Source organism: Heloderma suspectum, chromosome 3 (assembly GCF_057233095.1).
Source record: "Heloderma suspectum isolate Gila_16-S chromosome 3, 16-S_ref, whole genome shotgun sequence".
NCBI classification, from domain to species: Eukaryota; Metazoa; Chordata; class Lepidosauria; order Squamata; family Helodermatidae; genus Heloderma; species Heloderma suspectum.
The window spans coordinates 51,413,857-51,427,285 of record NC_139460.1 but is presented as its reverse complement, the minus strand read 5'-3'; the positions used below and the strand labels follow the sequence as shown (position 1 = coordinate 51,427,285).

The 13,429-nt window shown below is 42.1% G+C and overlaps 1 protein-coding gene across 1 annotated transcript in view; it reads left to right on the top strand.

Annotated features, from left to right (window-relative positions):
* Window positions 1-13,429, top strand: part of IMPG2 (interphotoreceptor matrix proteoglycan 2) — a 90,708-nt gene that overhangs the window by 64,674 nt on the left and 12,605 nt on the right. The window contains exons 9-13 of the mRNA XM_084843210.1: window positions 5,849-5,907; window positions 7,003-7,020; window positions 7,721-7,962; window positions 9,704-9,768; window positions 11,782-12,115. Of these exons, the coding sequence (XP_084699336.1) occupies window positions 5,849-5,907; window positions 7,003-7,020; window positions 7,721-7,962; window positions 9,704-9,768; window positions 11,782-12,115 (718 nt within the window). The remainder of the gene's footprint in view (window positions 1-5,848; window positions 5,908-7,002; window positions 7,021-7,720; window positions 7,963-9,703; window positions 9,769-11,781; window positions 12,116-13,429) is intronic.

Below are 13,429 nucleotides of genomic sequence, written 5' to 3'. Positions count from 1 at the left end.
TGCCACCACCAACCCTGTCAAGTCCCTGGTCTCCATGTGGAACGAATATCTGACCAGGGTTATTGACACGGTTGCTCCTAGACATCCTCTCCTACTGGTCAGGATTCCCCTTAGCCCCCACTTCACTTCAATGCGCAAACATACACAGATGAGAGGCTTCAGTCTACAGCTTTTAATCCATTACTTCACAGGGTCATACAGACGCAAATTCTCAGAGAACTCTCTGTCTACAAAAGGAATGACTTCAGGGGATCCAAATGGAATTTATGAGAGTTGCCCGCCGTTTCAAGACAGAGGTGATCTCACTAGCCTAACTTAAGGGAGGGAGGTCCTTCTCTTGTCGTGAAGTCTCTAAGTGCAGCTTTTCATGCAAGGCCAATTGGGTAGACCATCTAAGTTCCACCCCTGCCTTCTCTCTCTTTGCTCTGCACCTGCACCTGGCATCTATTAGGTCAACCTCCTGTTTGCTGCCTCTCACGGGGGGCGGGGGGTGAGGAGGTATTTTCAGGCTCAGCCATCTGTGTGTTTGTAACCTGAGAAGCAGGCCTACTCATATCTGGACTAGCCTGGGAAAACACCTCCCCCATGTCTGATGGTTCTCCTTCTGAATCTGAATGGCTATCCCACTCCCTGTGCTCAGAAACACCCCCGACATCACCTGTTTCCTAACAAGCTCCATGGTTTACAGTATAACTGAGGGAGCTGAAGCGGCAAGGACGATGACTAGAGCACCGATGGTGGAAAACTCAACTTGAATCCAACAAGACACATCATAGGGATCATTTGAAGAACTATGAGGTGGTGATATGTGCAGTAAAGAGAGCTTTCTACTCTACACGTATTGCGCCTGCAAACTTGCACCCAGCTGAGGTGTTCAGGGTGGTTAGGGAGCTGAGTCAGCCCCCCCCCCCCGCAACTGAATCCAATCTTATAAACTTCGGTAGCTTGCTGTGATGCCTTTAATGAGTTCTTTGTGGATAAAATTTCTTGGATACAAGCCAACTTGGACACTGTCATGGGGACAGAAATCAGCAGTGGGGTGTCCATCAACTCTGCTTGCACAATTTAACTGGATCATTTTCAGCTTGTGACTCCTGATGATATGGACAAGCAGCTTGGTTTGGTGAAAAAGACAACTTGCCCTCTCGATCCCTTCCCTGCCCATCCTGGCTTGTAGTACAGGGAGGAGAGATGGTAAAGCAATTCTGAAGAAGAACTGCTTCTGAAGAAGTCTTCCCTTGGCCCCCTAGACTTCAATGATTATATGCCAGTAAGTAATTTACCATTTGGGGCAAGGTAACCAAGAAGGCAGTGTCCATTCAACTCCAAGCAGTCTTGGATGAAACTGATTACCTGGACCCATTTCAAACTGGCTTCAGAGTGGGATACAGAGTTGAGACTGCCATGGTCGCCTTGGTGGATGATCTTCGCCTGGGAATCGATAGGGAGAGTGCATCCCTGTTGATTCTTTTGGAGCCAATCAACCATCGTATCCTTCTGGATCACCTGAGGGAGTTGGGGGTTGGGGGCACTGCTCTGCAGTGGTTCTGCTCCTTTCTCTCAGGACAGCTCCAGATGGTGTTGCTCAGGGATAGTTGTTTCTCAAAAAAGGAACTATTATGTGGAGTCCCTCAGGGCTCCATTCTATCCCCGATGCTGTTCAATATCTACATGAAACCACTGGGAGAGATCATCAGGAGATTTGAGACTGAGTGTTATCAGTATGCTGGTGACACCCAAATCTACATCTGTATCCAAGGAAGGTATGACTCCTCTGAATTATTGCCTGAAGTCAATAATGGGCTGGATGAGGGAGAACAAGCTGAAATTGAATCCAGATAAGATAGAGGTGCTCATTGTGAAAGGTCCTAATTCAGGTATTGAGGTATGTCAATCAGTTCTGGATGGGGTTGCACTCTCCCTGAAGGAGCAAGTTCGTAGCTTGGGGGTGCTTCTTGACCCAACCTTGCTCCTGGCACCCCAGGTGGAGGCAACAGTGAGAAGTGCCTGTTATCAACTTCAGCTGATATGCCAGCTGTGCCCATTCCTGGAACATGTGGACCTGGTAATGGTGGTGCACATGCTGGTAACCTCTAGGCTTGATTTCTTTAATGCTCTGTACTTGGGGCTGCCTGTATATTTAGTTTGGAAACTTCATCAGGTACAGAATATGGCAGCCAGGTTGGCCTCTGGGACATCCCGTGGAGACCATATTGCACCGGTTTTAAAATCTTTACACTGGCTGCCAATTTGTTTCTGAGCAAAATATAACGTGCTGGTTCTTACCTTTACAGCTTTACATGGTCTAGGTCCAAGGTACCTTAGGGAGCGCCTTCTCCCCTGCATCCCAGTCTGCCACCTAAGGTCCTCTGAGGGCTATCTGCTGAGGCTGCGTAATGTGAGACTGGCAGCCACACACAAGGGGACCTTTTCCTTTGCCACCCCTCAGGTGTGGAATGACCTGCCAGCTAAAATGCACCTGCTGACCTCTTTGAAGGTCTTTAAGACCTTTGAAGGTCTTTGAAGGTCATTAAAGACTATTATTCCTGCAGGCCTTCCCTTTTTAGAACTCTTTTTCCTTTTGCTGACTTTTGTGTACTGTTTATAAGCTGTGCTGGTTTAAGCTGTGTTGTTTTATTGTTGGATTTTTAAAAAATTGTTTTTAGTTCAAAATTGTTTTTAGTTATATGTTGTTTGTATATATTGTCCGTATGCTTTTATGTAAATGGTTTTTAAACTTTGTATATTGTGTTTTTATGTTTTAACTTTTGTAAACTGCCCAGAGAGCTTTGGCTGTGGGGGAGTATAGAAATGTAACAACAACAACAAGCAAAATTGGCACATTCCAAAAATTGAGTGTTCTGCAAAAGTCCAGCCTCCATTGGTTCCTCTTTGTTACTGTAGTACCTTTCCCCGCTATTGTTGGTGTATTGCTGCAACACAAATTCAGTTATGCAGTCTGTCAGCAAATGTTAATCGCCTGGGACTGTTGGTGATACAAACACAGAGGTGGTGTTAATTTTTTCATTAGTTAATGCAGCATATGAATTTTGATGATAGGAGAAACTGCCATCTCGACATGTCTGAAGGCAATTCACTCTAATCAAAATTCCAAGAAGAGTATGCTATTTTGCCAAACACCAGCAGAGAAATGCAGGATAACAAAAGCACATCTACAATCTTATTGCTGTTTTAGAATTAAAAAGTAAAACAGTATCTGCATGGTTTACCCATATTTTTTTAAACATGTTTTAGGCTTGAGGTGATAGTGGTCACACATCTATACACCAGTTCTATGCCCTATTACTGAAAGAGCCCACCTTACCCCTTCACACACACACACACACACACACACACACACACACACACACTTCTTTTATCCCTTCTCACAGCTTTCCTGTGAAGGATGTTATGTGAGCTGAGGCCTTTATTTCTCTCTTCATCTGGCATCCTTGTTGAGAGAGGATGGTACTGAAAGAAAATCAGCCTTCTGGGGTCTGGAAATCTTCCTAGCTTCCCTTGCCGTCTCACAGGATATAAGCTCACAGATGCAAGTGTGTTCATACTGACCTCATATTATTGCTGTAACTATACACCTTCCTCATCTCCTCACAATTTTTGCCTTTTCTCATAACCTTACATCTGTTTATATTATAAGCTGCTTTAGTATGGACCAGCCTGGGCCTGGGTAATAAAATCAGTTGTAATGTGCTCAGTATCACATACATTGCCGCATTACAAATGCAGCATTAGCTTTGGCCAGCAACTTGGCAATGAAAATATGTGCTTTCTAGCCACCATGGCCTAAGGGTGCTCTCTAGCCAGCCTTGCTCAACTTATAGGACAGCTGCTGTTGTGAGGTCTATGAAATAAGGGTTAAAATATTTTTTTCCAGCTCACCTGGATCTTGCCTTGGCAAGTCCTGTTGAATTTAGTATACTGGTCTAGTCTTCTGACAGTGTCTCATCTGGGGAATAGATACCCTCTCCTATCATACAGACAAAGAGAACCACTGCGACTGTTATACATGGCCAAATTAGGCCAGACGTCTTAGTTTTCCTAGATATGCGGCCAAGTAACAGTGCCATACCATAAATGAAATAAATGTCTGATCGGACAAAGGCCACTTGGCATCCAGATGATCCTTTCATCCTGTGCCTAGTTCTCTCTGTGCTTGGACAAATACACCCTTCCTACTTAGCAGCATTTGGATAGTTTTGATTCTGGGCAGAGATTTTTTACTGAGAAGGAATGAATATGGAGGTGAAGAGTCAAATTGCTTTCCTGCATATGAAACAGACTTATCCTGAGATGTGGGATACATTCCTACAATTCCTTCATGTTTAGTTACTATAAATATTTAGTAACTATAATGCCACCTAGGCAAGTTTGCTTATAGAATTCATGAACTTGCTTAACTTGCATTGTAAATGACTCCTATTCCATTTTAAAGTGTAATGAAAATAAATTTTCCCTCCTTTCTAAGCAATATTATTTGTAGATTTAAAAAATATTTATTTATTTATTTCATTGCATTCTACACCACCCAATAGCTGAAGCTGTCTAATATGTTAAAATCACAGTACTTTTAACATATTTAAGGTCTTTGCACACTATAAAACAAGCTTTTTATCCTTTGTGCTAGACCCACAGTAGGCCTAACCAAACACTAGTAACCTGATATCCCTTTATACTCACTCACTCACTCACTCACTCACTCCCTCCCTCCCTCCCTCCCTCCCTCCCTCCCTCCCTCCCTCACACACACACACACACACACACTTATTTATTTATTTGATTGACTGATTGATTGATTGACTGATTGATTGATTGATTTATACCCTGCCTTTCCACCAAGAAAATGGCACTCTAGGCCATGTAATGGATAAAGGGAGAGCATTGTTGCAGAGGTTATAGCTACTGGCAGCTTTAAAAGAAAGAAAGAAATGGGACAGATGTGTGCTCTAGCCCCAATGAGGAAAAGATTGCAAAAGGTTAATGAAAGATGGGGCATTGCAGTAGGTGGAAAAGTTAGCCTTGCTGGTGTTATTTGTCACTTTTGAAAATGAAGAATCCCTGTGCTGGGGTATTGGATAGGTAGGGATGGCTCAACCTCCAAACTGGTTAATTTTTTTTTTTAAGCTCACAAAATAGTGTTTATATGGGGAAAGTGTTGTGTTGCTAATAATTAATGATGTCACTGCCTCTATTTTTTATTATTATAGTTATATCTTGCTCTTCCTTTAAGGAGTTCACTTTAGCTTCACAATAACCCTGTAAAATAGATTAGGCTGAGTGATAGAGGCTTGGCGACACAGAGAATTTCAAGGCTGAACAAGGACTTTTAACCTCAGTTTTCCTGTTCTGAACCCAATGCTCTACCCACTGTATCACACTGTCAAATCGGTCTCTTGTGCTGTTTGCATAACCACGCTTCATATCGCACTTGTAATATGAATAGATGCACTAGAGGTGCTTTCCCCAAGCAGGCGCCCTTCAGATGGGTTGGACTACAACTTCCATCATCCCCAGCTATTCTGGCCACTGCCTATGCTGGCTGGGGATGATGGGGGTTGTATGGAGGGTACCAAATTCAGGGAGGCTGCGCTACAGGGTAGACAAATCCTATTTCCCTGGCAGTTTGATTGAGGGATGCAGCCCATAAGAGCATCTTCAAAATGGAATTTGGCCCTTGGGCTGAAAGAAGTTCCCCATCCCTGACCTAGAGGGAATGAATCCAGAACCTGCACAACAGATGAGTAACAACTGAATATTTATTAGATGAAACAAAAAAGAAGCATCTCGAAATGGAAAAGGTCTATCATCTTTGTCTCTGTCTTTCACATAGATTCAAAATTCATATGAAGGATTGCCTGGATACCAGAATATCCATGTAACTGAATTCAGGTATGAAGTTTTATAAGCATATGAAACTAGATCTTCTCTTGTATTAATATTGTTAATTGCTGGTACAAACACCACCCCGCTGAACCAAGACTCACCAATCTGGTTTGAAGAAATGTTTTGAGGACCACACAGTTTGTTACAGATGTTATAAAGCTGCAACATCCCACAAAATGAAGTATTTTTCATATCTGTCTCTTGTATTTGATGGAAAGTGACCTCTGCCTACATAGATCTTATGAAGATGTTATTAATAATTACTAGAAAATGGTCTGAAAAAGCTGCCTTAACGACGCCTGGGCATGTTTTGGGTTGGTTTCCTTCATTGTTCTGAAGGCCACTTCACATAATATGTTTTCCAACACTGAAAAGTGGTTCACAGTATTTCAAAACACAACATTTTGGGATGAGGAGGATTTTGCCTTTTTTCAGACTGGTATAATTTTCAGTACAGTAACTGGTTTATAACCCATACTTTCAGATAATTACATAGGCCACAAACAATTAAGCACAGAGTTAAATGTGCTTAAGCCCACTGAAATAATTGTATTGTGGTCATATTATAAAACATAGGTGACTTAAACCCATGTCTCAAAATAGTGCTTTCGTAGAAATCATATGAACGCATTGCTTTATTTCTCCCTTCCCCTTTTTGCACTACATTAATCTTAGTGGACAACATAATTTATCTACAGCAGGATGACTCATTCTCACCACTAATTATTATTTATCACATTCGTATCCTGCTATTTCTTGAAGGAGCTCAGGGTGTCTAAACTAGGATTTCCCTCACAACGACCTTGTTAGCCCAAGCTCACACCATGAAGCTTCATGGCTGAACTGGGATTTGAAGCCAGGTCTCTCACCAGTAAGGTCATCATTGTGGCTTCTTAGATGTTGACTTTAAAAAACTGCACTGAATTGTATGAAAATTCAAGTTTGGTTCAGTATAGAGGTAGAATAATAATAATTTGAACAATTGTTTACAAATACCTTGATTTGTCTTCTTGCTGCTTTGGGTGAGTGGGGGGGCTAAGTTGTAATGCTTATATGGCAAACACCTTTTCTCATTCTCATTCTCCCCATTCCAATGTTTAGGTCTCCTCAGAATGACAGGTAAAGGAATACTTATTTTTGTCCTACTGATAATTAATGTGCTGCCTTGTAAGCAGTTGTATCTCTTTGCAGTGAAAGGCTCCAAGACCAGGGAGCCAACTTGCACCAACATGGTATTGTTTGAAAGCTGCTGGCATAAATGCTCTCCATTATTCTTTAGTTTAGTCAAAAGTTACGCATAGACCTTGGAAGGTAGGCTCAGATATTTTCCTAGTGCTCCAAAGCACCAGCTGTGTGGCCAAGGGCTTTCAAAGCATTCTTTGACATCACAGGCTGTGACATCCCACTATGACGTTAGAAAGCCTTTTGCAGTGAACTGAAATAGCTGATTGATAGTTATTGGCACCAATGGGAGCTTTTTTCTTAAGGCTAACTGCAGCGCAGGAAGGGGTGATTTTCACTGGTAACACAGCTGTGGGGAGGGTCAAAGCTTCCCTTTCCATATGCTGCAGTCCAGTTTTTGTGTTTGTTTTTAACTTCCCTGATGAAGTTGCTAACTACACAATAAGAGTAACATCTACATTGATCCTCAAACTGAAAATTTAGTTCCCAAGAATTTAGCCATTATCAAAAGTAGAGAGAAGTATCCTAAAGAAATATGACTGGTAAAAATGGCCTGTGACTGGGAATGGAGTCTTCAAAAGAACAGCAGTTGTACCATACATGCTTCTCTCTAATTGCTCCTTTCTTAATTGTTTAGTGGTGTGGAGGTTCTGTACACTGTTGTCTTTGATGGGGAAGCCATCAGCAATGCTACTTGGGACCTGATTAACCTTCAGTCCAACAAAGTGGAAAATGCCCTTCTAGAGACTGAAGATAACCCAACTGTTGTTTACACGTTCAGTGACTTTAGACACTATATTGCTGAAATCCTTCATAAGAACACTTTACTTCAGAATGTGTCATTGAACCTGGATCCTGACTCTCTCCAGCTCATTAATGGTGTGTATTAAATAAGAAATCCTATTTCATTTCAAGTTAACTAGTATTCACTCTAATAATGTGCTATGAGACTAGCTCCTATCCTCAGGAATTTAATAGATTGTGATGTATTACAGATGTCTTAAGTCAGGTTTCCCAAACCTGGTACCCTCCAGATGTTTTGGACTTCAAATCCCATCAGCTCCAGTCAGCATGGCCAATGGTCAGAAATGTTGGGGATTGTAGTCCAAAACAACTGGAGGGCACCAGGTTGGGAAAGGCTGTCATAAGTCAAAAGCCCCATTTTGTCTTTTTAGATCAGACCTCTAAAAGCCTCATGTTTTTGAATTTATGTCCAAATCGCCTTTGGCCTCAGCCCCATTATATGCAGTCCATGAATTATAAGGGTCCCTGGAAATGGCCTTCCAACCTCCAGTACAAAGTGACCAGAGAAAATGGATGCAGGATGCAACCAAAGAGGTTGATCCAAGAATCTTTTACAACAGCACAGAGGACCTGGGGTGCCCTGCTTAGCATCTGCTCTGTAGCCACTTCCCTTAGGGCCAAACTACACATGATGATAAATGTGTTTTTCCATTAACATACAGGTGTGTGTGTGTTTTTAAAGTAAATATCCCCATAACTATCAGCCCTCCCGGTTGATATTATATACATTGAAAAAGAACCTGCATGTTAAATGCAAAGACGCATGTAACTTTATGTCTTATTTGGCCTTGGGCACCACTTACTAACATAAGCTCTGAATGAGCTAATATATTCTAGCATCCTTTGAAATATCACAGAAGATTCTAGGAAACAAACCAGTTGCATACTGCAGCTGCTTCCATACTGCTTCCATACCACCTACAAAATAGGTGGATGCACCTATTTTGTTTGTTCAGGACAAGATCCTTGTCTTGTCATCTTGGGATTGTCTTCTTGGGATTGAGCAGGTGATTGGGTGGGAGAGTGTGCGTGTATATGTGTGTGTGTGTGTAATGTAATTTAATATGCCCTATGGAGAAGGTATTATGCATACATGTCCTACAGAGTATTCACAGCCTTTGTCTGGTAAATTCTGTGTCAGCAGAGCCCAGATTTTATACAAAAAATAAAATTGGGCAACGAAATTCTGTGGCTGTTTGGTGTGATCATGGATATAGGGCCCATGATCACACCAAACCCGTGGTTTGGCCCATGTCCAAGCACCAGCTGAGTCCCTGGCTTCGCATACCCTTCACCGTCTCAGTTCAGATGACAAGTGATGCATGAAGCCAAATCCTTGCTGTTATCTCTGATCAGTGACTGGAGATAGCAGTGCACAAAACCAGTGACTCAGCCAGTGGCTGGAAGAGCGACTGAGTCAGTTCGCCTGCTGTTTATCATCCCAATCTCTGCTCCCTGGAGGCTAGTGGGGAGAGGATTCCCTGTTGTTATTTCTGATCGGTGATCGGAGATAACAGCGCAGATTCTTCTTCCCATTAGCCTCTAGGGGGCAGGGCTTGGAGGAGGGGGCCTGCACCGGCGATAGGTTCCCCATCCCTGATATAGGAAGCATAAAGTGTACATAGTGAACCCCTCATGGTCCTTGTGGAGAAATTTGAGTTGTGTACCCTTGCTCTAGATCTGCCACTCTCCAAATTCTTACTGGCATTATTGTAATTTAATGAGCTAAGAAATGAAATTAATCCATTTGGGATAACAACAATTTAAAACTCTATATAAACTTCATGACTGTCTTACTTATTACTTGCTGTCACAGTAAAGAAAGTAGTCTCTTCTGTAACTGAAGACCTGCCTCGAATTACTGCTAAACCTACTGATGATGTAAGTTCACTTATCAAATTACCTAAATTGTTGAAATATAATAAGATAAAATTCAAAGATCTTTGAAATGCTCTTTTAAAAAATCAGAATGTTCTCAGATCCTTGTTTAACAATAAGTACTTGATACAGGTCTTAGTCACCTATGGTAGCTTTTATATTAAATAGTTTGTATATTTCTGTGAGACAAGAGTCAATATTAAATTATTAAATATGCCGTCTTGCTGGAAGAAGGTTGTGGAAAATATTTTGTTTTTGCAGAATGATCTTAGTCCTATTAATAGGTTACGTGTGTTTTTTTTTCAAATGGCATGTGCAAAAAAGTAAAAATTGCCAAAGTAATATTGCATTTCTTAATGTACTGTCCCATTTTGAGAATCTTTGAATAATATTAGAGCCCCAGGAGCATGTCTATGCATTTAAATAAATGATGAAGTGTAATTCTTGGCAGCCATATATAAATGCTCCAAGCATGGAGCATTTGGAAAATTAATTGTTCCAAGTCTTTGTGTTTATACTTAATTCTGCACATTTTCTCTGTGTTGCACAGTATTATATTTTTGTAGTTTTTCTCACATTTTTGAGATTCCTTTAAATGTTAATTATTGATGTTACTGCCAGTGAAGATGGGAGAAGGGTGAAAATAAGGCATTAAGGCATGATAGTAAGAGCCGAAGTATGTTACACACAAATGTGTTAAATGAAAAGCAGGTATGGGAGGGAGACGTTTAAGTATAGAAGGGGGGGGCATGTGCCTAACCTTTTCTCACTCACCATTTCCCTCTCTAAATTTCCCATCTACTGTTTTTCCTTCCTGCGGGCTTCCAGATGTATGATGGCGAGGGTAAACATGCATCTATGTGTGTTTGCTGTACACAGGGGAAAAAACTCTTTGAGGGATGACTTGAACTGGAGAAGCATTGGTTAAGCAACTTCTCGCTGCTTCTTTATTCATAGGATGCTTTATTCATAGGATGCACCATCACCCTGCCTCATTCATGGGATTTTATTGGGGTGGTGGTTTCCAGATGTCATAGTCTTCCACTCATAATCCTCCTGTATTTCCCCACTACTTCTTCCATCCTTAATCTGTTAAAGGAAAAAGGACGGAATTACTGCACAATGCCTTCTGATTGGTAGCGCTAGGAGCCCTCCCTCTGGAACCATCCATAATGTTGCCTCCTCATATTCCTTCACAAAAAGAATAAGACAAAAAGAATAAGACTGTGCAATCAGGAAATGGAGAAGGGAAGCAGAAGACAGGTAGAGCTGGCAATGTAGCCTGTGGGGAAGCTATGGAGGGACAGAGCAAGCTACCCCTTTCTTCCACCCAAATGTCTTGATCCACTACCCTATGGGAACTCACTGCCCTTATCAGAACATTGGCAGGCAAGCCTTCTGCCTCAGTTCTCATCAGCAATTTAGAAATTGGAGCAAAGTGGAGACTTCAGTAGCCATGTCAGTGGTGAGATGAGCACTCACTTCCCCATCTGTTTCTTTGGATACTTAGGGTAGTATCCAAGAAGAAGAGCCATGCTGGATCAGACCAAGGGTCCATCTAGTCCAGCATTCCATTCACACAGTGGCCAACCAGCTGTCGACCAAGAACCCACAAGCAGGACATGTTCCCCAGCAACTTATGTACATAGGCTCACCACCTCTGGTACTGGAGGTAGCACATAGCCATCTGGACTAGTAACCATTGATAGCCTTTTCCTCCAGGAATTTGTCTAACCTCCTTTTAAAGCCATCCAAATTGGTGGCCCTCACTACATCCTACAATGTTAGTCCTTCATAGAGTAGACCCATTGAAATGAATGGGTCTTAATTTAGTCATGGCTAACTTAATTTTATTCATTTTAGTAATTCTACTGTATGTAGGACTAACATTGGAAGCTACCCTTAGACTGTACAAGTGGTGGGATATGGGAGTGAGCCTTGAATGCCATGATTTCTAAAATAATAGCGGGCAATGTCATAATCATGGCTTGTAACCATTATGGACCTGTATTTTAGGATCGTGTTGTGGTATCTGAATGGCCCTCGGCAGATGAATCAACCGTAAGCAACATCATGCCACTTGATTTCACCAGTCCAGGTTTCATCTTTGATATGGAGCAATACAATGGCAATGAAATCTGGTTAAGACCAGATGGTTTTCTGAACCCTGAAAGCAACTTCAGTTCAACACCAGAAGCCACTTTCCATTCAAAAACTGGTATCACCATTCCCCCAGATGATCTGCTTTTCGTGGATGAAAAACAGAAGTTGCACTTTGTCACACCATCAGCATTAGAGACTGACTCTCCTGTGGACTTGGAAAGCAGTTTTAATTTTTCATTAGAAGATGGTAAGTTATTTTGTCTTGCTTCTGAACAGCCAAGTTATGTCTCTGAGAAAGATTTTTCTAGGCATGCTTCTAGAGTGGATAAAAAAATGTTACATTGCTTGGAAGGCATATCATGTAGCAGGGCTTTTTTTGAGTAGTGGTCCAAACATTGAGGAGTCCCCCACCGAGTACTATCTGACTACACCCAAGGTAACTGATGTTTTAGCGACAGTGTATGAAGTTACATTTTAAAAGTGGCTTAAGGTTCTTAGTGTTCTTGATCGTGATGTTGCAACAAGTGCTGATACTAGAGATATTTTATAATGGAAATCGGGTTTTTTATATTGCTTTTTGGGACAAAACTGCTTTGATTGCCCTTTGATCAAACAGGGACTGTGACTCTGTTGATTCTTGGGGACTTCTTAATGGCATTCGATACCATGGTATCCTTCTGGGTTGCCTCAGGAGAATAGGGATTGGGGGCACTGTGTTGTGTTGGATCTGTTAATTCCTGGGAGATCAGACCAAGAAGGTAGTGCTGAGATTCTACTGGTTTTCCCCTTGGCTGTTTCCCCCCATGAGGTCCACAGGGTTCCATCTGATCTTCCACGCTGTTTCACATCTACGTGAAACCACTGGCTGAAGTCATCCAGAGATTTGGGTTGCAGTGTCATCAAGATGCAGATGATACCCAACTCATTCACATCCGATAATAGGCAGACAGTAGAAATCCTGAATCACTGTTTGTCAGCTGTGAAGGAATGGGTGGGACAGAGAACAAGCTGAAATTCAATCCAGACAAAATGGAATTACTGTTGGTGGATGGAGCATCTTACTTGGGTTTGAGCGTGCAGCCTAGATGGGGTTGCACTCCCCCCCCCATTATTGGGTCTTTAGCTTGTGGGTGCTCCTTGATGCAGCACTCCTGTTAGATGCACAGGTGGCATCTGTGGTGAGGAGCATCTTTTTCCAGCCTTGGCTGTTTCGCCAACTATGAATGTTCCTGATGAAGTCAGAACTTGCCGTGAGCATTCATGCCCTAATTACTAAGGCTGTGCACAGACCACCCGATCCGCTTCAGATGCCGTTTTGGACCTTCCTAATCAGCCCCGCTTCAACTCGGACTGATTCAGATCCCCTTCGCTTCAACCTGGTTCCATATCCGAAGTGAGATTCGGATATCCAGACCACATGCTTTGGGCATTTTCCCATTGGCTTGCATGGGAAAACACAAATGCCCATAACTTTTTCAGTTTTCATGATAAAGGCAATTTGGCCCGGTACTCTTTGTGCTAGGTGCAGCTGAACTTTGAATTTTTCCACAAAAACTCTCAA